This window comes from Nilaparvata lugens, chromosome 7 (assembly GCF_014356525.2).
Source record: "Nilaparvata lugens isolate BPH chromosome 7, ASM1435652v1, whole genome shotgun sequence".
Lineage (NCBI taxonomy): Eukaryota > Metazoa > Arthropoda > Insecta > Hemiptera > Delphacidae > Nilaparvata > Nilaparvata lugens.
In genome coordinates this window covers 51,591,506-51,618,797 of record NC_052510.1, presented here as the reverse complement: position 1 = coordinate 51,618,797, position 27,292 = coordinate 51,591,506, and the positions used below count along the sequence as shown (strand labels likewise).

At 33.0% G+C, this 27,292-nt stretch overlaps 2 protein-coding genes across 2 annotated transcripts; both read left to right on the top strand.

The window, feature by feature from the left end:
• Positions 1-408: 408 nt before the first annotated feature.
• Positions 409-9,810, top strand: LOC111046465 (facilitated trehalose transporter Tret1). The gene is made up of 2 exons (XM_022332024.2): positions 409-911; positions 7,240-9,810. Exons 1-2 carry the CDS (start codon positions 863-865, stop codon positions 8,601-8,603), a joined length of 1,413 nt encoding a protein of 470 aa, XP_022187716.2. The 5' UTR covers positions 409-862; the 3' UTR covers positions 8,604-9,810.
• Positions 9,811-21,566: 11,756 nt separating this feature from the next.
• LOC111046466 (solute carrier family 2, facilitated glucose transporter member 10-like) lies at positions 21,567-26,591 on the top strand. The gene is made up of 2 exons (XM_022332025.2): positions 21,567-21,808; positions 24,520-26,591. The coding sequence occupies exons 1-2, from the start codon at positions 21,760-21,762 to the stop codon at positions 25,869-25,871; spliced, it is 1,401 nt and encodes a 466-aa protein (XP_022187717.2). The 5' UTR covers positions 21,567-21,759; the 3' UTR covers positions 25,872-26,591.
• Positions 26,592-27,292: the final 701 nt, after the last annotated feature.

The following is a 27,292-nucleotide window of genomic DNA, read 5'->3' as shown; positions in this document are numbered from 1 at the left end:
TAAAAGGCATTTTTACACGACATTGAATTATTTGTTAAAGTATGAGCATATTTTCATGTATTCATGACTAATTAAAATTTTATAAACTAATAAAGATATTTAATAATAAATAAAAAAGTACTCATTGGGCTTATGCATCTTCTATTTTTATTCATGTTCAAAGTTGCCTGCGATAAGCCACCTAGAATAGAATTTTACAGTAAAAGTGTTAGTTTAAATCATATGGGTTAAATAATTATATGACATCTCTGGGCTTTATCAGGACCTCCTAAATAGTATTTAGGAGGCCCTAACTTTATCTTGCATGAAGAAATACATGATACAACATGCAAGCTGATATTTTTAAGATTTCCTATTCTAATAACCAGCTGACTACTAATATTATATTAGTTTGTATTCTCTCATGTACAGGCCACACGGTGTATGATAACGAAATGAGATGAAATGATAACGTTCTGACAGCTACGCTTATGTGATTCACTTTGGACTAGGAGAACATAAATTATCGTCATCCATTAGCAGAGATAAATTCAAAACTCTGCCAAAGCTGTTTCTTGATCTGATGGGTCAAAAAAAGGACTAAAAATAGAGTCCCATCCTCACAAGGTCACGTGACTAACTTTCACAGCCGCTCTCAGTAACAACGCTAACTCCATTCTCTGTAGACCCACCGTAAACATTCTTCCCCATGTGACAGTCGTAGGCTACAATATATATACAACGTACCGGTCTTTCATCAAATGAATAAAAGCAAGTCTCTTGCGGAAAGTGTGATAATTTTGAATTCCTATCTCATAATGTGTGTTTCTAAGCTGTTCTTCCTTCTCACTAGTTGAACCGAAAAATTATCAGTGTTGAAAAAATGTTTTCAAGCTCAATCATTAGAAACCAATATGTAGCAGCGTTTTCAGGTAAGTAGCATGTTTGAATAATGTTGTTTTAGTTACAAGTTATTTAACATGATTTATACAAATTTTCATTTCAAATACAAACCAAATAATATTGACTGATGATTTATTTGTTTTAGCCAATTGCATTTATTTGATTTCTATTTCAAAATTCAAGTTAGAAAAAGTACGGTACGGTATACGTTAATATAAGATATTTTAATAGTAGCTATTTAAAATCACAAAAGTATAATTTCCTCTGTTATATTACTGTTACATATATATAACAGATATTCCTAGTTTCTTTTTGTGTGAAAAATATTAGTATTTTGCTCTTAAAAGCGGCAAATGTGTGTTTGCCTGCTCAATAAGATCGAGATCGCAGTTTCTAAGTTTGGACAAAGTCAAGAACTTGAAAGCGTTTAAGAGCTGCAAAAAATGTTTCCCCGAATTGCAAGCGCTTGTAAACACACAACAAAAACAAATTGAAAACTTGATGAACTGAACAAATTACAAAGCCCACGTTTTAAAACGAGCAGAAAATCTTCTGTAAAAATTGTTAAGTAATGGCCTTTTGCGCATAATATGCCTTTAAAATTTTTTCTAGTTTACAGTTTAATATTGGGTAGAATAGTTAGAGTAATACGGTAGTATTTTTTTTTTCAAATAAATTAATTATTTTGTAAAGTGGACCTCTATTGTTTGTAACGCTGGACAGGAGTCGTTCCAAGATTCTTACATGAAAATTATATAATGATTCTTACATGAAAATCATATAATGATCATATTATTTATCACCAAAAGCGCTGATGATTTTATAGTTGGCTATTAAAATATAGTATTTTTGCACATTTTAAGAAATACTCAATTGTACTTTAAATTTCGTAAGCAAATTTGATAAAGCAAATAGTTTTTTGGAAGATCTTAACAATAATTAAACTGTCAAGATATCGTGGTATTTATAGCATTATAAATATCGTAGGTTACTACTCCATTATTTTCTCATCATACTAAAACTGAATTCCTTCTGGTTATCTACACAGATAAAATACCCATTAATAGCAAATAAGATGCGTGTTTCAAATTCATAGGGAGCTTCAAATATTCCCTGAAAGCACGTGGTGCCAGCATTTTTTTATTTTAAAGAAATGGAACAATTCAATACTTGTAAAATATCAAACTCAGAATGTATAAATTATTTGGTTTTGAGTAAAAACAATAAAATTGATAATAATTAAGAGGATATTGTAGAGGGAGCTATAAACACACGGGATCTAATCCGTGAAGTATCATGAAATCATGCAATGAGAATACGTTATTGGTAGCCTACGATATTGAATACATTTTGGCAACTTTCAGAGTGATTTTCTGGTTGTTTTCCAAGACTTTGTACTTGCTAAACAATGTTGAGTGCCGTATAAATACAGCTACAATATAGACACAAATGATTAGAGAAATAGATACTCCAAAGATAATGTGTACGCTTTTCTTTATAATTGCCGATATAATATATAGGACGATATAGTATTTAGTTTGACTAGCTTGTCATTTCATTGATTCTAAGTGCATTTCTATATAAATACACAGTTGTAAAGTAGGCCTATAAGATTTGTGGAAGCAAACATAGTAATTTAAATTCAATTCAATTTCAATTCGTTTATTTCCACTTGGCATAACAATACATGTACACATATTTGATTTTTTTTTAAATAATAAGAATTACATTTTACATAAAACCGTATAAAAGAACAAAATTGATAGAGTGGAAATCCGCCAATAAGACTAAGCGTCTGAGTTTGAGGGACAGTTCCAGCAAGCAGTATAGGCTATTATTCAAAATGTTTATTCAATAAGTAGGTAGTCATTATTCACAAGGTGATATTCATTATAAATTACAATAGGCCTATGTGTAATTCAAATTACAAAATAAGAAACAGATAACAGTAGGTGAATAAGTGATAACATAATAGGCCTATAGTGTAGGGTGTACCTTGATAATCCGAGTGGGAGTGCAAGAGGACCCAAAACCGGCGATAATTCATTATTTTATAAGCCTGTTTTATAATTATTTTGAAATTCTAAATGTATGAAAGTGAATTGCATTACAAATTGAAAAAAAATTCAAGTGAAAATGTGATTTTTCTGATCTTTGCAATCAATAATTGAAAAATAGTGTGAGTTTTTGACAAAATGTTGGATGTTACCATAGAGAAAAGATAAGCATAAATTGTTTGTTTCTGTTGTTTGTCTCTGATGCTACGAAACATTCATTTGCCGATGCTTATTAGTCAGTCTAATCAGGTTGAATATTGTCGACAGCATATCTACTTTTTTTAGATATATTGTTTATAATATTAAAGACACATGTGTTACATTTTTGACAATTCATAATATAATATACGATTTTCTTGGAAGTTCAACAGTTGAAGCTATCTTATTTTTATTTAGAAAATTCGACACATTTACCGAAATTTGATTCATAGAGCCGATATAGAAATGTACACTTTTTGTTTTTGTGGGCTAAACCCCTGGAAGTTTTTTAAAAAAGCTCATAAGTTCGCTATACTTTGAATACTTAGAAGCGTAACGATTAAATCGATAACATTTACTAGAATGGAAAAATAAATATGCGCTATTATTAAAACTGAAATAGCTTAAATTATAAAATTTTCAGAAAAATGAATCTATTATTTTAAAAACAAAATTGAAAAAAATGAACTTGGAAATTAATTAAACTACATTTATAATTAAGACTATATATATATATACATTATTTTCTATTTCTAATGGTAATTTGTTTCGTTAGAAACTTATTTGATTATGACAATTCTTTCATGAGACTACAACATTGAATCAAGATCTTAACAAAAATAAAATAAAGAATAACCAATCAAGTTGGCGCTTTTAATAAGAATGTCAAAGATGTGGTCAATTGGCGTGATCTGTTGTTTATTTTTTTTTTAATAAGCACAATCAGTGAGATCTCGTCTGGATCAGAATGTGTTTGCCTCTACTCTAGACTTAGCTTGCTTACAATTCAATGATAATTCTAAGAGTAAACACAAATTATTAAACTATTTTTATAAGAGTGTTTGCTAGTTCACTCTCATGAAAAATAATAAAGAATTTTTAAAATAAATATTTAATTCATCTGTCAAGAAATAATAAAAAAAGAATCATAAGTTATTTTTTCTAAAGGTTGTTATTCTACTACTAAATCGATTGCCTGAAGTTCTTAAATTTTTACAGTGCCTTGCTACTCAAATTATTGTTTAATTTATTCATACATTTCAAGAAGATTTTCTAATATTCACTTTTGTTTAATAATTATGGTTACGGCTCTTATTGGAATAAGAAAATATAAAACATCAAGTGCCCTTTTACATTTTATTTGTGCATCACATTATAGTGACTCTTCAGAGTTTTAACTGGTAATGCATGAATATAAAATAATAATATATAGAAGGATATGGTAGCTTACTTGAAATTAATTTCATTTTTTATTTCAATGGGTTTTCACTAACTCCAGACTCGTTTCATAGAAATGTGCTCAAATTTCCGTGAGCTTTCCTGCTTCAGATTTTTGTTCCAGAGATTACTTTCTCGGTATTTCTACCAGGAAAATTATTTTTAGTCATGAGTGAATTTCCATGAACTTTCCTGCTTTAGATTTTTGATTGAGAGAGGTAACTTTCTTGGAATTTCTACCAGGAAAATTATTTTTAGTCAGAGTGAATTTCCGTGAACTTTCCTGCCTTAGATTTTTGATTGAGAGTTCACTTTCTTAGAATTTCTACCAGGAAAATTACTTTTATTCATGAGTGAATTTCCGTGAACTTTCCTGCTTTAGATATTTGATTGAGAGATAATTTCCTTGGAATTTCTACCAGGAAAATTATTTTTAGTCATGAGAGAAAGGTTAAGAGAGCAGCGTAAGGGCAGGCAACCTATTTTTTTGTGACTAAATCATCTGTAGGCATATATCCTTGTGATTTTTGTGGTGGGATTAATTTCGCATACCACAATAGACTATAACCATACCATAATATATAGTTCCGAATCACTATATGGTATTGCATGATCATACCAAATATTGCAGTAGAATAAGATGTTGGTAAAACGGATTCAACTAGAAAAAAAACACATTTATATTGGCCTAGTTAGTAGGTACTTGTTTGTGTATATCATTAAAGGGAGGCTTATGGAGATATGCCATAGAAATTCATGAAGAAGCACGACTCTAATTGCAGTTCTGTGTTATAAAGATTTTGTCTAATACAGTGAGATGAATTTTTATATTTGTTCATGACAGGGCGGATGATGTAGTCTGGCAATAAGGACATGCAAAATTCTGAATTGTCCACTGACCATGTGTCTCACAATATAGTGATGTACTAGTATACTATAGTGCTACAATATGAATAGCCCACTATGCTGTATACCATATGATATTCATGAACAGAACGCTCGTTCATGGTTCCAATTATGATAATTAAACTGGTGGTCTCTCTATCAAGCGCTTCGCCATAATAATCATGATCAATTGGATCACATTCCTTCATTTGATAATTGAACCACTGTTTTCGATTTTTGTTGTCAACTCATTTCTTTGGAGAACAGGGATGAGAATTGTTCCAAAATTTGTTGTTGTTCCTTTCTTCCTGTTTTTATTCCATCGACTTTCATGGATACACCATCTCTTTTCTCTTTGATCTTTTTATAATAGCTAAACACTTGAAAGAAAATTATTAATAGGTTATATTTTTTAATCACACTTGAAATTCAGACGCGTTTGTCTGCATCTGCTAGCGCGCGCTCTGAATGAATATTAAACCTTAATTATTGTTTATTTTGAGGTCTACTATAATATGTAAAAAGTATAATTTACGGTACTGGAATGTGGTGTTGAATCTTTAATCATAACGACATTGCTCTAGTTACATATAGACACTTTTCAAGATAATTTTAGCATAATCTCCTGTGTAAAGTAATTTTACTCTTAAACGTTTTAATTCCCTCAATGGTGAAGATGAAGCTCAGTGCGTTGAAAACGTGCATACGAATACAACAAATCAATGAAATATGCAATACAGGGAACAACATTAATGTATAGGTATTTATACAATAAATGTATAAGTAATCCGATTATATTTGGAAAAGTGCAAGTTTCATAGACCCATATGTTGAATATGTTTAACAACAATTTACAAAAGATGAATATACTACAAAAATCAATACAAACAGTGGAGAAACGACCATTCTTCACTATGTTATTGAATTCAGTTAGATTCAGGTACAAATAATAATCTGGGTATCATTGATTAGTCCAGTCAATATAGACACAAAAAAGGGGGTGTGCTTGCAATATATATTCTAGTTCTGATTTTTTATATATTATTTGGATACATGTGAGAAGTCCAGAACCAATTTCTTCAGGCAAAATTTCCTTGTGCTAGATACAGAGTGGCCCAAAATTTTGATCCTTGAGGTGTCCTTATGCGCACCTCTCCTCTAGGAAATACTGAAATGAAGTGCATCTAACGGGTGATTCTCATAGAACATAATCTCATGAACTTATATCATTGTGCGAAATATCAATGTGACGAAAATTGAGTTGGTGATGATGGTCAAAGCTAAAAAATAGGTGTTATTCACAATGCAAGGTGCATTGTTGTCAGGTGTACCTGGAAATCTATATGAGATTGAGCGCTCTACCTGATCTCTGATTGTAGAGCACAAAAATACGCCCAGAGGTATTTTGAATCATACATATAAATTAATGGTAACAATCGGAAGATATTGTTGATCGAAAACTAAAATTTATCAAAATATTTTTTTTTCTTCAAATTTCACTCATATTTGGAAAATTATAATTCAGTGCTCATTAGAGATAGAGAATTCCGAATGATCTCATTTTATTCAGACTTTTTAATCTAAAAAAGGCGAGAGCAAATTTTTCTGTTCGATTAACGGATTGGCGAAAATAGCTGAAAACTGGAAAATGAACCGAAAATACGAGGTTTTTGGGCCAACCTGTATTCAGCACAAGGATATTTTGCATGAAGAAATTGGTTCTGACTTCTCACATGTATCCAAATAATATATAAAAAATCAGAACTACAATATATATTGTAAGCACCAATGTATATAATGACTGGACTAAATAGCTATCTTAAACATATAATCCAGGTATCTTATACGGTATTTTTACACTATGCTATGGTAATAATTAATTCAAGTTTCTCCATCTTCTATGATACATCGTAATTCAAGATACATTTTAACAATGATTTGTAGCATTCTCTCTAAGATTCATATATGATAATAATGATATCTGATATTTGTTTTACAGCCGCCCTGACAATGACAATATGCGGCAGCTGCTTTGTGTGGAGCACTCCTCTGCTCCCGAGACTGAGTGGCCCGGAGGCCATAGTGCAGATGACGCCGACCGAGATCTCGTGGATGGTGTCCATAGTGGAGGTGGGATCACTGGCGTCGCCATTCCCGACCGGCCGCATAGCAGACCGCTGGGGGCGGAAGCTGGCTCTCATCACAGCCGCCCCTCCCGTTCTCATCAGCTGGTGCATCATTCTCTCCGTCAAAAGTGCCTACACCTTCTACATAGCTCGCTTGCTCCAGGGTTATGCAGTCAGTGTCGTGTTCACAGTGTGTCCGATGTATCTCAGCGAGATAGCCTCAGTGGAGGCACGCGGTCGTATTACGGCACTAGTGCAAGTGATGTGGTACTTGGGCATTCTGCTGCAGTTCTGCACAGGCTCATACCTCTCCTATGAAGTAAACGCCTACACAAACCTAGCTTTAACTGTACTTGTATTCTTGTTCTTCCTAACGCAACCAGAATCACCACATTTCCTCATGCTCCACAATCTTGAGGAGAAGACCATTAAAGCGTTGCAGCCGTTACGTTGCAATGCCAGTGAAGAGTCGATCAAGAAAGAGGTGGCACAAATCAAGGAGGCATTGGATGCTGAGAAGGATAACAATGCATGCTGGGCGGATCTGATTGCTACTGAAGCTGATAGGAGGGTACTCCTCATCACTCAAGTTCTGACCGCGGTGAGGCTGTTGAGTGGCACCATCACAATATCAGCATACCTCAGTGAGTTGTTGATACTGGCTGACTGGAGCACCATCGACCCAAAGACTTGCATGGTGTTCTTCAGCACCGTCACCATAGTAACCATAATGATTGCCACCTGTACAGTCGACAAAATTGGCAGAATTCCACTCCTGATCATTTCAAGCCTTGGAACCTGCCTCAGCAACGGCGCAATTGCTTTATTTTTCTGGCTGAAAGACAATTCTGATGTGGATGTGACAAACATTAAGTGGCTGCCTGCTGTTGTACTAACACTTTTCACATTTTTCTTCTCTTTGGGATTGGGCCCAGTGACACAAACTATCCAAGCCGAACTATTTCCCTCGCACATGCGTGGCTACGGCTCCATTGTCAGTGTCTTCAATATGACCGTCCTCTCCTTCCTAGGTCTGCGTTCCTATCAGATAATTACAGACTTTTTCGGAGTTAGTGCGAATTTTATAATTTTCTCGTTAGTTTGTGGACTTGGACTGATTTTTACAATTCTATATGTTCCAGAAACAAAAGGTAAAACATTCTATGAAATACGGACACACTTCCAGAAACATAATAAAAAAGAAGGCAATGATATAGAGATTACACCCAAATGTTAAATATTTTTCTATTGAAATAAAATGCTGCATTATGAAATTTCAAAACTAGCTTGAATGTGAATAGGTATATTATCATTCATAAACATTTTATGGTACTGTTTTTCCTATTACTATAGTATGTTTTTTATCATAGAATCAATATAAATTTTCCTTTCATTCACATTTTTCATATTTTGTAGGTGTAAAAGAATTGAATAAATTAAAATATGAAAATATATACTGAATAATTATCCTACTCTTCAAGCTCGAGTCATACTGTAGACCGAGCAATTAAGAAATTCAGGTATTTAGAATTTAGGAGAATAAGTATGATGGAAATTGGAATTTTCATAAGAGAATACATATTTATTCTCCTATCATTGAAGAAAATTTTAAAAATATATTCTCTTATCTTCCTTGGTGAAAGGACAATGACTAACAGAGAAATAATTTTTATCTTTATTATGGTAGATATAGTGTAAGCTAGGCTAGATTATAAAAAATAATAATTATTAAAAATTATTATAATCCGGCAGTTGGACAACTGCAATTCTTATAATTCTTCCATGTATCATAAATATTATAAGTTGGTTAAATATTTCGAGTAAAATGTACAATAAATATGAAAGAACGTTTTCTATTTATAACGATGAGTTTTAATGATGAATCTCCCTAAATTGATTTTTTTGCTATTTTATTCATTTCCAACAGTAACTTTATTATAGAGGTGTTCTCAAATGCTACAGTCATAGAAATGATGAATTAAAAAAAAAACTGAATAACAAGTCACATTCTATTCAAGAAGTGATGTTCACCTGTAGGCTACACATTCATTTATCATATCTTGTTACAGTTTCATTAGTTGACTCATAAAATCTACTCCTACTGTTTTTCTTTTGTTACTGATATTTGTGTATAATTCATTATGAAATTTCTGAGTCTCACAATAATTCTCCATGTCAAATTCAACAATGTCACAATTTGAAAACTAATCGTAGACCACTGCATGAGCGTTCAATTACACGATTTTTTAATTAGCAAAACAACAGATGTACGAATGCATCTGGTCTTTTCTGGTGTGCTCCAGAAATAATTTCAAATACCGTACTGATAAGCTAACTTTCAAGAAAAGATGACAAAAAAGTTGTCTCATATTTATTTAAAGATTTGTGAATAATGCTGAAATATACATAATAATCTCGCAGTTGGCAGCTGTACATGAACAAAGTCAATAATTATTATAAAGTTCCTCCAGCAAGCTTCGCATTTTTCGAATACCAGTACTCTGAAGCTGGGTTTACACTGGAGTTAATAACAAAAGTTTTCAACATTTTTGTTATTAACTGATGTTGATAACAAAAGTCATTAAGATAATGTTAATAAAATTTTATTTAATAACAAGGAATGTTCTGTTAAAAACACGAGTTACTAACTTGGGTTAAAAGAAATTTTTGACGATTCACTCAAGTTGATGATAACTTTTTTTTAATAACTCGTGTTATTAACTTTGGTGTAGTAAAAGCAGCTTGATATTTGCCATGAATCGCAATTATCATACCATCATCATAGAACACTTCCATTATTTTATTTCTTTTTCCCTATTATATTTGAATTTAATAGTATACCTGCGATTTCAATAAAATACTAGAAAAATATATAATAGAATTAATATTTCATAACGTTTTATACATCTACTGCCTATCAAACACAATCTTATTCAAATAATAATCAAATCTCTCGTCAAGTTTAAGTATAGAATTAGTATATATTCTATGTTTAAGTACAGGTATATAATATTTAATAGGCTACATTAATGCGGTAGATCCATTCATTTTTCAATGTAACTGAAAATGACTTTAGAGCGGTTATCTCAAGTTCAATCTTTAAAGTTCATCCTACTCATGTGAATAACACACATTATTTATTGGAATTAAGGAATTGAGGTTTTTTCGCTGGAACTGATAAAAATATTCCAAGAGTATGCCATTCTTGAATAAGTATTTTCATTTAAATTTAATGTTATCATTTTCAAATTGAAATTCTAGTAAATATTATAAAAAGTTGATGTGAAAAATAATTAAAATTGAATAAAGAGGCAATGACCGTTTATATGAAATTGGCATGCAAAAAGCACGAGTCTGGGATGCTGCCAAGATGAAGCGCATCTATCATTTCTCGCATACTTAGATTCTTCCCAATCATTGGAGGTGAATGGTACATAAATACTTTCAACCTTTTCAAAATTTTACCAACTCTATTTTTGTTGAAAATTGAAGGTCGTGAGAGAGAGATTGAAAACTATTCATTTTCATAGAAAACTAATATTATATTATAATACTAGCAGGTAACCTGTGCTTTGCACCGAGGAAAAATTATAGTGTAGTAAAATGCAATATCATTATGTCCAGAAAACAAAAAACAAAACCGTAATTTTCATTATTTTGTTCAAAATAATTACGTGGATTGCAACCTTTGATTCATAAACCATGCGTGCTACAAAACTAAGCTACGGAGTCACTTGGAGAAATACCTGTTTGGTTGGGCTTTTATAGTTACGTAAACTTTAAATCACAAATTGGATGAATTTATTTATTTGCCAAAAACAAAATAAAAAAAGCTTTACAAAAAATAAATATAGGTAAGCTACTGCACTAAAGTACATACATAAGAATACAGGAAGTGCTAATTTATTTAATTATAAATAATGACATTAAACAATATATCTTTAGCAATAATAATAACCCTTATTTATAATATTGGAGATAATAATTATGGAATAAATATTTATTTTTCTAGTAACTATGGTCTATGGTTATTTTCCTCCTATGAGTATGGTGAGGCAAAAACATCGGCAGTTTCGGTTTGATTATAAAATTAGTATTAATTGATTGATAGCAATGAAAATACGCCTGTCCATCCTTGGTAGATTCAGAATCTATATGCAAAATGTCAAGTTAATCAGTTCAGTAGTTCAGAAGTGATGATGCGTCATTCGTGTATTTCCTATCCCGTAGCTTCTGCGGGATAGAAGCCAATTCTTCCCTTCATAATATAGATATAGGCTTCCTACTAGTCGTCGTCACATAGTTCTATTTCGATTATGCAGTGCATCTCTCAAAATATTATAACAGGAACAGTGATCAATCCTGAATCGTCACAAAATCCAAATATTCCAGAATCTGAAGTAAGAAAAAGAAATTAGTTAATTGATGGGGATAATATTCCTGATTCATTTTGAATTCTCGAATTGGACAAAGTTGAATATTTTTTCTACAGTTCATCTCTCTTATTTGAAAATACCTACCGATTTTTATAGCGATCGGTTGGAAAACTTTGAAGATAAAAATGATTTTGTAAAAATTACAAAATTGCGAATATCTATAGTAACAAAGCGTTTTAGGAAATAGTTTTTTGTGCAACTAGTGCGCGAAGTGACACGTTTGCTGCACCGAAAGAAACGTTTACGCACGAGGGCGGAATGGTTTCTTGAGTGCAGCAGAGGAACTTTGCTCACATATTTCACATTAAATTTTTCCTACAGTTACCATTGAATATGAGAAGTGGTTGATTATGGGTAAAATGATGGCTGAGAACCATGGAATGTTTGTCTGTATAATTTTTATTAATAACAACTTTATTTTAAACTTGATAATCCAATTGAAAATTAATAATCGATAATTCATTCAAATTAAAAATTAAATTAATCCAATTAATTTGAAAATTTGAATAATTTTGAGTAAATCTTAATTTCTAAAAAAATTGCCAACCAGTCAATTTATGAATGAAAAAATATTATTTTGAAATAATGAATAATTAATAATATTCAAAATGTATAATTTAATGAGTTCTCATTCTTATTTATTTAAAAATCATAAAAATATAGATTGAACAAATTCGCATTCAAAATACACGCCAACAATGCCAACAGCTGATTAGGATGGCTGCAAGATAATACGCAAAGTAATACTTTACGCACTAGAGCGGAAAAGTGATTCTTTGCGTTCTGTAATCAGTGCAGGAATGGTCACTTTTCAAGGTACCTGTAGGAAAAAAATATATTCTACATTTTCTCTTTATTTTGACCCATAGAACCTATTCCCGAAGTTTGGCACTTTAATTTTGGGACATTCTGTATAACTATAGGCCTTCTCATTTACTCAATTTCCGAGAGTATACGCTACTTTCTTGGCTTAGACTTTTGTCTCAACATATAAGTTGATAGAGGAAAATTATTGTAGAAAGTCTTTCTACAGATTTTGTGTCCAAGATTACAGCATAATGTCAAGACTTACTTTATATGTGGGTGTGTATAGCCCATAGAGAAACAATAGCATAAGTAGGGGAAAGTGGGGCAAAACCGACCAGCTAGTGTTTGAAGTTCAATAATTGATGAAAATCTGTTGGCAGATTTATCAAAATATGATGTCAATCTCATTCTTTACATATTTCATGATAACTATACATACTCAAATACATTTTTTTAATTATGATAAAAACGGTAATAATTTTATAATTTTTTTGTGCAAAATGACGGTTTTGCCCCATGGGTGGGGTAAAACCGTCTTATGAGTGGGGTAAAACCGACATTAATGGAAATGACATAGAAACACTTTAAATAACCATACAAATCACAAAATTTTATCTAATAAAGTTGTCATGACATAGGAAAATGAAAACAACATGAGATTACTTGAAATATTCACTCGAATAAAGGTGTCAATACATACGAAAAATAAAATTAAAAGGAAACTAACACGGGATTTTTTGAAATATTTACACAAATCACAAATGAAGGTGTCATCTTTCTCCTCACTTTTCGAGCCCATGAGCCCATCCTTTGCAACTCGAGCACTGGATCCAACCCTCTTTTCGTTTAGAATTTGAATAGAGGTCATTGCAAAAAATACTACTCAAAAATCGGCGTTTGCTGAACATTCAATTGAAACTAATCATAATTATTAATTATATTGGAATATACAATAAACCAGTTTCAATAATTAAGTAGTTACATAATTAAACTAAAGGGAAACTAATCAATTTGCAAGGGGTAAAACCGACTGCAGTCGGTTATGCCGCTCACTAAATTGCCGATTTTGCTCCACAGCACATGCCAAAATAATAATGGCCACAACCGATTACAGAACAACTCAAGGTTGATTGTATTTATATGGATTCATTTGAAAAGATACACTGAATTGAAGAGCAAACTTATTGGAATTGTATCCAATAGCACCTAAGACAGGTAAATAATAATAATTATGTGACTGAAAAATCGAACAAATTTTCAGAAAAAAACTTTAAGAATTTGTAGAACTCTTATGATTCAGTTTACAGCTGTGAATACAAGCTACATCTGACTAATATTGTGTAGGTTTACTTAGTGAATTTTTTCCCGCATGGTGACAGCATCAGTCAGTCAATCGGTGAGGGGTCGGTTTGACCCAACCAGTCGGTTCTGCCCCACTTTCCCCTAGATATCCCATGGTATAGGGCGTTTACGTCGCAACTTTTACTGTTATCTCCAGCCGATAGTTCATGTAATTCTTTCCCGTGAAGCTGTGTGACACTGGTAGTCTCTCATATTGTGCCGTTCATACACTATCATCCTAACAAAACAGTGAAAAATTGAAAATCGAAAATAATCAACTGTAATCGGCTTGAAACAGTAAAAGTTGCGACATAAACGCCCTATACCATGGGATACCTACTTACGCTATTGTTTCTCTATGGTATAGCTTAGCTACCCGGTATACTATGAGGCTAGCCGCTAGTTTACAGTCACAACAGGGGCAGATCGCTACAGTGAGGTCCACGTCATAATGACATTGCTTGATTACGAATGGTATTGCTATCCTTGTCTATTATTCAACAATGCGGATAGAGCTATCTCTTTCTCGCATTGCTCTGTTGCCAGATCGTCTTTTAACAATGCAGGATTAATAATTAATTAAGAAAATATTTTATCTTAATTATAAGGATTCAATATTAAATTATTGAAAAATATAATTTCTTGCTCAATAAAATATAATTATTTTAAACGAGAACGAACAGTTAATATTACATCAATGTATCAGCTACCGTCTATTGACAAGACTATTGAGGATCGGCAACGTTGTTCTTCTATCTTTCTCCACTACCATTATAACGTGGACCTCACTATAGTTATAATTTTTGGGTTTCCCCCTTATGGTGCGCCATAAAATACAAATGCTCGTGAGAATTGTATGTTCGGTAAGAATTCCTCACAATTGGAAAAAGATACCTCAATAAAACATTTCCTATGTTTTACTAATTTTCCCAGAGAATTTTGGGGTCTACAAGAGCTACCTGTGAAACTCTGTAGCTTATAAAGTTGAGCTTGATTGAAGCTAAGAAAGCTTGAGCATGCCACAAGTCCCATATCTGTAAAAATTTCAGGAGCTCCGCCCCATCAATGCAAAGTTCGATTTTAGATTCCCAATTATCAGGCTTCAGATACAATTTAAACAAAAAAATCAAGTGGAGTAGATGAGCATAAAAATCTCTACAATTAATGTTCAGTAATATTTTCACCCTAAATTGAAAATAAGCTTTAAATTCGAGAAAATGTGATTATTCAATTGCAAATTATTGTTGATTCTATTAAATCATTCACTATGAAGAGATAGCAGACCTCATGTGTGTCTCCAGCGTTATTGCCCTGTCACCAGCTGGCTCAAATCTTTGAATACTAGACTTGAGATGCGCGGGAACACTAGCGTCAGGTGATAAATTTTCATAACGGCAAGGAAAGTTGTGTGAGTGCGCCACACCACATTTTTACATTTTAACTTGAAAATGGCCAAAGTAGGTCGAAACTAGTTGTTAAAATGTTTCAATGAAATAATAAGAAAACAAAGATATTGTCAAATTTCACAAACAGAACCATGGTTTCACGTAGTTAACCAACGCATCATCCTTTCAATAAAGGTTACTACAAGTTTCATGTTGTTTTTATTAATTTGATTAAAGTAGCCCATATAGGTGATAGGTCATGTGGTAGTGTGTTTATTATAAGATTAAGAATGATTATTAATTTTAGGCCTATCTAGTTATTTATTCCATTACCTATCAAAATAATGCAACATGATAAAAATCTCATGTTCAAGTTCATAATAATGAAAGGAATAATATTTCTGATTTATCTGAATTATTGTCAACTCTTCAATTTACACAGTAATCATCTAAACAGAACAAAAATTCCAAATAGAATTAACAGAAAATAAAATTGAGAGATAGTAGCCTTTTGAGAGCTGCAGGAGATTGATTTGCAAATCACAGGATAGGTCCATCCATGCCCTGCATTCTAGAATAAAATTATAATTATTAGGCTTATAACAGAATCCATTAAGAATTGTACTGAAAGTTGGGTTTTAAAGCAGCTTATAACAGTTTTATTTGAAATTTATCTTTTCACGATATAGTTTTCAATAGTTCAGTCTACTGATAAAATATGCACATTTAAAAACAATGAATAAACAGACAACAATAAACCAGTTTCAATAATTAAGTAGTTACATAATTAAACTAAAGGGAAACTAATCAATTTGCAAAGGGTAAAACCAATACCTACTATTACTTCAGGCCCCACAACTAATTAATGACGTCATAACATGTAGATTGATTCTTCCTAGATCGTAGTAGTTTCTACTACCTTATCAATGTAACTTTTGTTACTGTATCGATTTTATTGGATGGAATACTATCTAAATTTCAAATTAAAGACACTTGTATTTTAATAAATAGAAATTTTATTGAAATAAAAACACTTTATTCCACAAATGCAATAATTATCCATATTTTCAGATGATAGACATAGGCCTACTCGATTCAGTGATAAGAGCTAAATTGATAAATTCATCTCAACCAAAAATACTTAATAATAGCCTGTATCAGAGTCGAAGGAGAGGTAAATCAAAGATAAACCAAATTTCCTGACTCTTTTTTAGGAAAGAGGCTCCCACAAACTTGATCACAATTTTATTGATCTGTAGTACAAAGAAACCCATCAGGAGATGTTTTACAGTTAGGTAAAACCTTTAATATTATGATGTTATGGGCAGTTCCAACACTTTGCATTTACTTTTTAATTTATTAATTCAAAAGTTCTTTCACACTCTTTATTCACACTGTTCTTCCACACTCTAATTACACTGTTATTTCACATTTTATTTACACTGTTCTTTCACACTTTAATTAAATTTTCCACTCACACTTTATTTACACTGTTCTTCTACACTTCATGTAAACCGTTGTTTTGTAGAATTGAAGCTCTTTCTTCTTATCGCTCGTATCCATTTTCGTTTCAAAGTATCATCTTTCGAAAAAGTAAAAAAACCGTTTTAAACTTTAAAACTGTACGGAAACTTTTGGAATCTTGTTATAATTCCCGCAACAATTAGGTACACAGCAGTATCCCAATGATTTAAAACCCCAAATTCATTATTACTTTTCACAGACAAATATTAGAAGAATGATAAACAAACCATATTCATTGAAATGGAACACCGTGAAAATTGAATTTGTAATTCCAATTTTGTTGATTACCATATCAGATGTGATAACAAGCATCAGCGCCTTATTTCGCTTGCTTACCGCCAGTAGATCATCGATGATCTACATGTGATGACGTCATAGTTTATTAGAGATCAGTTGTGGGGCCTGAAGTAATAGTAGGTATTGGTAAAACCGACTGCAGTCGGTTATGCCCCTCACTAAAATGCCGATTTTGCCCCACAGCACATGCCAAAATAAAAATGGCCACAACCGATTACAGAACAACTGAAGGTTGATTGTATTTATATGGATTCATTTGAAAAGATACACTGAATTGAAGAGCAAACTTATTGGAATTGTATCCAATAGCACCTAAGACAGGTAAATAATCATAATGTGACTGAAAAATCGAACAAATTTTCAGAAAAAAACTTCAAGAATTTGTAGAACTCTTATGATTCAGTTTACAGCTGTGAATACAAGCTACATCTGACTCATATTGTGTAGGTTTACTTGATGAATTTTTCCCGCATGGTGACAGCACCAGTCAGTCAATCGGTGAGGGGTCGGTTTGACCCAACCAGTCGGTTCTGCCCCACTTTCCCCTAGATATCCCATGGTATAGGGCGTTTATGTCGCAACTTTTACTGTTATCTCAAGCCGATAGTTCATGTAATTCTTTCCCGTGAAGCTGTGTGACACTGGTAGTCTCTCATATTGTGCCGTTCATACACTATCATCCTAACAAAACAGTGAAAAATTGAAAATCGAAAATAATCAACTGTAATCGGCTTGAGATAACAGTAAAAGTTGCGACATAAACGCCCTATACCATGGGATATCTACTTACGCTATTGTTTCTCTATGGTAAACCTTAGCTACCCGGTATACTATGAGGCTAGCCGCTAGTTTACAGTCACAATAGGGGCAGATCGCTACAGTGAGGTCCACGTTATAATGACAGTGCTTGATTACGAATGGTATTGCTATCCTTGTCTATTATTCAACAATGCGGATAGAGCTATCTCTTTCTCGCATTGCTCTGTTGCCAGATCGTCTTTTAACAATGCAGGATTAATAATTAATTAAGAAAATATTCTATCTTAATTATAAGGATTCAATATTAAATGATTGAAAAATATAATTTCTTGCTCAATAAAATATAATTATTTTAAACGAGAACGAACAGTTAATATTACATCAATGTATCAGCTACCGTCTATTGACAAGACTATTGAGGATCGGCAACGTTGTTCTCCTATCTTTCTCCACTACCATTATAACGTGGACCTCACTATAGTTATAATTTTTGGGTTTCCCCCTTATGGTGCGCCATAAAATACAAATGCTCGTTAGAATTGTATGTTCGGTAAGAATTCCTCACAATTGGAAAAAGTTACCTCAATAAAACATTTCCTATGTTTTACTAATTTTCCCAGAGAATTTTGGGGTCTACAAGAGCTACCTGTGAAACTCTGTAGCTTATAAAGTTGAGCTTGATTGAAGCTAAGAAAGCTTGAGCATGAGACAAGTAAAATGATTGGTTCATCCTGCTCACACGCAGGCTTTGTTTTTGTGGAGAGTTTTCATGAAGTTCTTTAAAATATAATGTTATATTTTCTGGAGCTACGATATAATAGCAACTAGATTTAGTTATAATGATTAATTTTTTAGTTCAACTGTAAGTTTTATTTATGATTGTTTGGTTGCAGAAGATGTAACGTTGTTGTATAATATGAATATTTGTACCCTGAAATCATGATAATAAAAACCAATTTGATTTGATTTGCTCGTATCCAGTGTGGTGCCGAGAGACCGCTGGAATTTGAAAGAGGTGTGCATCAGAGGCTTGTTAACAGAATCGTGATGAACTGCGTCATCAGAAGGTACTTGATTGGTGTTTTAGAGAGGTGGGCTCGTAGTTTCAAGTGTCAGTCGAGCTTCAGTTTTATCAGCATTCATTCAACTGATGTCAAAAGTGTTGCTGTCGAGTGCTGCATTACAAATTAAATTCAAGACTCAAGTGCCAATCTAATATCACTTGAGACAGAAGCCGGGAGGCACAATCTTGAAATACGATTTGTCATATTTTCATTGTGTAGGTCTGCATCTAATTTTCCATGACAATTCACCAAGATGAGGAAGAGACAATTTTCATTTACCGACAGTGGCGAGCAGTCAGATGAATCAAATATGTAGCACTGGTTCGGCAATGTAATTTGAAAAATCCTATTATTGAAATAATTAAAAATTGATTTTAATATCAATTTCTTAACGAACGGAATGTAGTAGTTATAATCGATACACAGTATCAATTTCCAACTGATTTGTAGTCATTGCTTCAGATCATTAGGTGTTGAAAGATAATATTTTCAATTATTGTGTAGAATAACAATATTACAAATAACATATTTGTTATCATATTTATTTTATATCACGGTACAGTACTTAAAAAAGTCAAACTTATTGTTATAATTGGATGATAATTCCTATATTATAAGAATGCTACTCATGTGTAGCTAGTGGAATGAGAGATGTGATACATGGAGTAGCCTATGTAGTTCAGTCTATAGACATGAAAAGGGGGTGTGCTTGCAATATATATTGTAGTCCTAATTTTTAAATATATTTTTTGGATACCTAAGGGAAGTCCAGAATAATTTTTTTCATACAAAATTCCCTTGTGCTAAATACAGAGTTCCCCAAAAACCTCTTATTTTTTGTTAATTTTCCAGTTCCTAGCTGTTTTTGTCGAATCCAATTATCGGACAGAAAGATTCACTCTTTTTTTCTTAGATAAAGAAATTTTGAATAAAATGATATCATTCGGAGCTTTCTATCTTAATATGAGTACTGTGTTACAACTTTTCAAAAATGAGTAAAATTTCAAGAAATTTTGATGAATTTCAGTTTTTAACCAACAATCCAATTGTCACAATTTGAATGGACCGATATACAGTACCTATTCCAAAATCCCTCTAAGCGTGATTTTGTGCTGTACAACCTGAGACCAGGTAGAGCGGTCTATCTCATATAGATTTCCAGGTACACCTTGATAACAATGCTCCTTGAATTTTGAAAAACACCTGATTTTTAGCTTCAACCATCATCACTAACTTGATTGTCCTCAGATTGAGATCGGACAATGATATAGGTTCATAAGATTATGTCCTATGAGAGTAACCATATTAGAATCACTTTCTATCAGTATTTCCTAGTGAAGAGGCGCGCATAAGGGCACCTCAAGGATAAAAATTTCAAACACTAATAACTTCTCCTACTAGAGCTCAGTATTCTCGACTCGTCAATGCGGTTCCTTATACCATGTATCATATAAGTTAATTAAATTTGGTCGAAGAGTGGTAAATTTATTGTTGAGTGTGCTGTAACCCATATTTCCATGCACACAAAAAATAAATTGGCCAGTAGTTGAAGCCTACATAATAGCTTAAGTAGGGAATAAGCAAATCTGAAGATTTTTCGCAACAATTCCTAATCAGAATATCCTGATAACACTTTGTAAAACTAGAATTTCAACAGAAATGGCGGAGAATAGTAGAAAATAGCGGTTTTAAAGTTGAGGTCCAATTGAAACAGAAGCGACTTTAATAATTATGACACGGTCTTTTCTACATGAACATATATGCACACAGAAGTAACGGGCGCCTCGTCTTTTCTGTTTGTATCAGACCATATATAATATGTGGAGTGGAAAACGCCCATGCTATCAATACCTACTATTACTAGTAATAGTAGGTAATGATGCTATACGCCACTTCTGTGTATTTATTTATCCAATGGCAGATACACAACAATAATATATAGCTCATGAGTCTCAAATGCCAAGATATATACTGTATATTTTCCAAATTCTTTGAGATGTTGTGTAGTTTTCGATCAGGAGAACATAAGGTTTGTCTGACCGCCATTATTTGCTAGTCCATTAAGCGTTACCCAATGTAAATTACTTCTTTTGTATGTTACTTCTGTGTAGATTGGGCCTAATGGGGAATCAGCTGGCTGGGCACAGAATGGAGAGTGGAAGGAACAAGGAAACAAGTATCGTATGAGAGTACGCTTCATGCTTGACTACAGGATATAGAAAAGAAGGAGCTGGAGCCTGCTGGAAGAGATAAAGTCGGAAGACTGACCAGAGGAAAATATTATTGAGAAAGCCAAGGTCTACACAGAATTGTAATTTATTATAGTTTAATGACAAAATGTTTGGAAAAAAGGTATAAACTATGACTGGCGTTTTGAAAATTCAAGAAAAATTCCATTCTTGGTGGGGAGTTGTGATGTTTTTTAATGAATGCTATATTTGTCTACACTTTTTTCCATTAAGATAAAAAATATCACGTTGGGATATGAAGCTCACTTGAAGTAGGCGATATTCATTACCGATAAGCCATTTATCTGGCTTTTGTAAACTGTATTGCAGTTTGTATATCATAAAAGGACTTGTCACACAATTTCAGTGTCATTTCAAGTGGGACTTTCATAGATTCTGTCCTCGTGCTCTTCAAGTGTAAACGTTATGAGAGATAAAAGTTTTAGAATGCCAATACTTTTTATTCAGTGTTTAGTCAGTATCAACATTTCTTTGCAGTACATACGTTGCGAGTACACGAGATAATACTTACTAATACTATATTTTTTCAAAATGGCTTTTCTTGTATTCAATAGTGGACAATGTTTAGCAGCGATTTCAGGTGAGAGAAAATTTTACTTATTTTCTAGTATTATTTATCTGACCGTGTTTACAATCCTACTAAGTTTAGTATCTAGTAAGCTATTCATATTTTCTTCAGAAATTAGAACATTTTTGTTCTAGAATTTTGGAATTCTGAACAAAGGTTGTTTCATCTTTCAAAAGAATCAATCTAGCCTACAGTCGATTTTCCAGAATCAATCTGGGATAATAAGGTGTTGGGAGTTCTGTTCAGTATAGGATGAATAAAATTTGTATTTTTCCAAGATTTCAGAATACTTGATAAGAAATTTGACTAAACAAATAAGCTCAAACGTCTTCCGCATCAATAATATTAAATGAAAATCGTTGATCATAAAATAAGTACTAGAGCTGGCAAAGCCTGCTTGTCTAAATGTGATTGGCAATCAATCAAGTGCACAGGCACTTCAATCAATAATTATTGATGTATGGGAAATAATGGATGAAGTGCTGTCAATGCTATTTGAGTCTACTTATTTCCATTCCAATGTAGCCTGTCACATACTGGTATAGCCAAAGTTGAATCTTGGCAATTCTTACATGATGAGCTTACATATAGATGAAACTTGAGCCTACCTATTGATTACCGTATTTTCTGTTAACAGTTTATAATAACTGATAAAGTACTGACATTGATTTTATGAAAAGACAGTCTGATAGTTTATTGAAAGTTATGCAAGAATTGGAATTAATTAATTTGAGTCTGCTGAAATTGTATATAGCTTGATTTGGTTTGAGATAAAGACCAATATCACCACCTAACAGTAGACCTGGGGAATGAAGTAATTAAAATAGTAAATTATGTCAATTCATAGGTACCAACAACTTACTGAATTTCAATTATTTTTCTTGAAATTTCTGTAATTCCTGAAAAATTCAACCTATTCTTACTTTCAAGATTTCAATATTGATCATGATGGAAATGTCAAACGAAGTACCTATGAGTGTGGATTGTTATAAATGTTTTAAGCAAGTTTTTCTTACATTTAATCATTCTTAAGTGAACCTTCAAGTAGATATGACTATGACTAGTTCGACTATACTCTGTCCAAATAGGCATGAGCTCTGAAGGATTAGGCCGACCCTCCTACTACTCACACACACACAAGCGCAGTCTCCTTTTGTGTGTGTGAGTAAAGGGACGGTCTGTCTACCTGTATACTACATAGTATCATAGCCACCTCTAATACATTATAGAGTATTAATGTATTAATCTAATACAATTTAATTCTATATTCTATAATCTAATACAATACAATTTAAATCTAATTCTAATACAATTTTAGTAATCTAATACGTACATGTATTAGAGTTGGCTATGGTAGTATACATAGTATATCAATGGCGCAGATAGGCCAGGCGTGTGTGCCTGCGCGTGGGGGAGCGAGGGTCGGCCTAATCCTTCAGAGCTCATGCGAAATTGGACAGAGTATAGTTAGTTCGGCCGGATAGAGCCGGAAAATCCCATTCAATTCGGATCGAAAAATTGATCGGCCGGAGACGACCGTGCACGGACGTATGAACCTGTTGCAATGGACGAGCATCTATTCCTTTCTTTGTTGGGGGATCGTTCGGACGAGTTCGGTAGTTTTCGGCCGATGCTAGTTCGGAAGAAAACGGTTCCAGTGGACGGCCCACCTTATCCATCTCGTAGCCTATATAGTTATTTAAATTACACCCGGATTAATTTTCTTTATTCATTGTTTTTCTCATGTTGTTATAATACACAACAGTTGGCCTACTCGTGTAGGCTACCCATCACTATAGTAGTAGATTCCTACTCTTTAGTGAGGTGAGATTCAATTCAAACTGGCAGCATTTGTTGCAAGGGAAGCATTCATGTTATTTATAAGGAATGCTGAGAGTTTGAAGTGAATCACAATAATTAGTTTCATCCATCTTTGTCAATGGAATGCACTTCCTGTTTCTATCAGGTCCATCGAGAGCCGAGCGAGCTTCATCCTGACTTTAAAAAAACATCTTTTGGAACGAACAAATGACTGAAACTGTCCGGCCCTAGAACGATCACATGACAACCATCCCCCACCCATCCCACAAATACAAACCTTTAAACCTGTTATAGAACGAATTGTATATATATATATTATATAAACTCATGTTATTTCAATTATCCACTGCATACTGCTGTATATTACTGAAAGTTGATTACCCTGATCTACTTTCAGCCTACTTCATTTTATTAATCAAATATTTGATCTTATCTACCTATATAATTATTTTACTTTATCAATGTTCTGTTTTTTTCTCTTAAATATTCATATTGATTGAAACTTTTACAATATTTCCATTAATAAATAAATCCTTAGTTTAAATAATGAAATTAACGTTTTGGTAGAGAGTTAGTGGGGGAGGATATTTTTAATATTCTTTCCGAAGAATGGACATTGATATGTCCAAAGCTCCGCCAATTTATGTAGATGCATTACAATATAATTATTATCTATAGTTATTATATTACAAATTGCTTTTTCATATCATATACAGTTCAATAATTATTTTCTTAGTCTATATCATGTAATATTCATCTATAATTTTGCTGTATTGTAAGCTATTGTATATAAGTGTATAAGACATTATATATTGTAATCTACATAAATAAAGTACTCAATCAATCAATCAATAAATTGCATGTTTCATGGATACTAATAATTTTTATCGTTCCTTTTTCAGCATCACTTTTCATGATGGTGTGCGGCAGCTGTTTTGTGTGGTACCAGCAGGCGTCTCCCAAGCTGTTAGTTCCCGATCCCATAGTCCTGATGACTCAGATCAAAATGACGTGGACGCTGTCAGTGCTCGAGTTCGGAGTGCTGCTGTCACCGTTCCTGGCCGGCATGATCACCGACTGCTGGGGCAGGAAGACAGCTCTCCTATTCGCCACTCCGGCGCTGGTCGGCAGCTGGATCATAACAATGTTCCGCAAAAACAACATCAACGCTTTCTATTCCCTACGAATTCTACTCGGCTACGCTCTCAACTTCATCTACACAGTTTCCCCAATCTATCTATCAGAAATAGCAACACCCAATCATCGAGGTAAGGTGTGTGGCTTGATGCACCTCATGTGGAACTTTGGTTACCTCAGTGAATGTCTAGTCAAACCTCTCTTGAAAGCTGTCGACAATATGCATCTGAATCTCATTTTAACAATACTCGTGTTCTTTGTCTACTTGGCTCAGCCGGAGTCACCCTACTATCTGATCATGGTGAGGAAGTGCAATCAGCAGGCTTTTGAAGCGCTCAAGAGACTGCGACCGACACAAACCGACGAGGCAACTGTGGAAGAGCTGGCTCAAATCGGAAATGGGTTCGAATCGGAGAATAGCAATCAAGCCTCGTGGTGGAGTCTGGTGGCCACACCAGTTGACCGAAAAATTCTTATGATAACTCAAGTGCTTACAACAGTGAGATATGCTAGTGGAACTATTCTGATATCCTATCTTGGCGAGAAATTGATCACTAACATTCTCAACATATCAAATCCAATCGACAATCATTACCTGTTACTTTTCAATGGTTTCATAATGTTAGTGACAACAACATCAGTCTTTACTGTGGATTTTATAGGCAGAGTCCCTCTTCTAATAATATCTCAAATCGGTATAACCGCGAGTCATTTAGTTTCAAGTGTGATTTTTTGGTTACATGATCATTCCAATACTGACATATCAGACATTTTTCCAGCAACGAGTTTGATGATATATTTATCATTTTTCTCTTTAGGTTTAGGGCCACTCACCCATGTAATACAAACCGAACTATTTCCTTCCCATAATCGAGGATATGGCTCTGTTATAACCATGGTTAACATGACTCTCACATGTTTAGTGAGCAATAGATTGTTTATAGTTTTGAACAGTTTGTTTGGGTTGTATGCGAACTTTATGTTCTTTACAGTTGTATCATTGTTTGGACTGGTATTCACTTGTTTGTATCTACCTGAAACAAAGTGTAAAACTTTTACGCAAATTCGAGCTTGTTTATCCTTGCCAAAATTGAGTTGTGATGAAAACAAATGCTGATCTTGTCTGAAATTATTCAAAATTTCAATAAGAAAATTTGACTAAATAACTCAAGACTTTCGCATTCAAAACCCTCCTACTGATAGCAATGTTATATTTGCTTAGAAGATTAGTTTTTCGATGACTGATGTATGGATCTGTATTGAAATGCCAATACTAATCATTGATTTTGAAATAACTAGATATCAATTATTGTGAGATATGCTCATCTTATGATTCACCATCACTTTACTGAGAGTACTTCTATTAGAATTTCAATAGCTTTTATTTCATAGCGTAGGCCTACACTCCATTATTTCAGGAATTCCAGAGTGATATTGCAATAACGAACAAGTGTGCTTGAAAATCAGGATAAAAATTGATTAATTCTCCTCTAACAAAAAAATACTTTCCTTGCATCAATACTAGATTAAAGTTGCCTAATATCGAAAAAGCTGTTTTCATGGTAAAGTGATAGCCACTCAAAAGAGCATATAATTTTATTTTTGAGAAGAGATCTGAAAAAGTCTAATATCATAAGTTTAATATGTTGTTATTAATATGTTAGTTTAATATGTAGTATTTTAATATTATTAAAATATATGAAAATGTGGAATTACTTTGTATTGTTATCAATAAATATGTTGTGACTGTATTATATTGTTAGTTGTAGTGCTACCAAGTAATTATCTTACTATGGTTGGTAAAAGACTGTATTCAATAAATTTTAATATGAACGTTTTTCTTAATTTTTTCAACCAGTGACTTAAAAGCTAATCTTACTCCAAAGAACATGTAGTGGAAGGCGAGTTGAAAATCCAAACTAAGTTGTATATTTCAGCTTGATTAAGAAAATACAAGGGACTATTCAGTTGTTTACGGACTTGGCCTACAAAATTCTCCATAAGAATCAAAGATACATCAAAATGTCTCTATTTAAGAATTGAAAATACATAACGAATCGACTGACTTCATGACTCAATGATTAGAGCCCACTTTTCATTTACCGTACTCGAAACTTGAAGGTTTTAGATTACTTACAACTGTGCAGGTGGAATGTTTTAGTCATTAAAAGGTGAATACTTTGCAGAATGAAAACTTGGACTTCAATAAATGTAACAATAATTAAAACCTATTTCCTCAAACAATGAATTGTCAAATAAGAATGAATTTTCAATATTACATACATAAATATTCTGATTGAGCAAATAAAAAAATAGATATGACCATACCGATGGTCATCGTATGTCCTAACTAGGAGTTACTAGGAAAAGTTACTATGAAAACTAGGTAAGTAACTAGGAAAACTAGTTACTAGGAGTTACCTCCTAGGAGTTACTAGGAAAAAAATGTTTCGAGTAATTAGTGAAGAACAGGACTTTTCCACTCAATCTAATATATTTCTACTTGAAATTGACAACACTTGTAGTGAAATATACTGG

Excerpts from the sequence above, each read along its gene's own strand:
- LOC111046465 (XM_022332024.2), top strand. The coding sequence starts at position 863 with ATGTTTTCAAGCTCAATCATTAGAAACCAATATGTAGCAGCGTTTTCA. Across the intron at positions 912-7,239 it reads ATATGTAGCAGCGTTTTCAG|CCGCCCTGACAATGACAATA; the intron begins GTAAGTAGCATG and ends TTTGTTTTACAG.
- LOC111046466 (XM_022332025.2), top strand. The coding sequence starts at position 21,760 with ATGGCTTTTCTTGTATTCAATAGTGGACAATGTTTAGCAGCGATTTCA. Across the intron at positions 21,809-24,519 it reads ATGTTTAGCAGCGATTTCAG|CATCACTTTTCATGATGGTG; the intron begins GTGAGAGAAAAT and ends TTCCTTTTTCAG.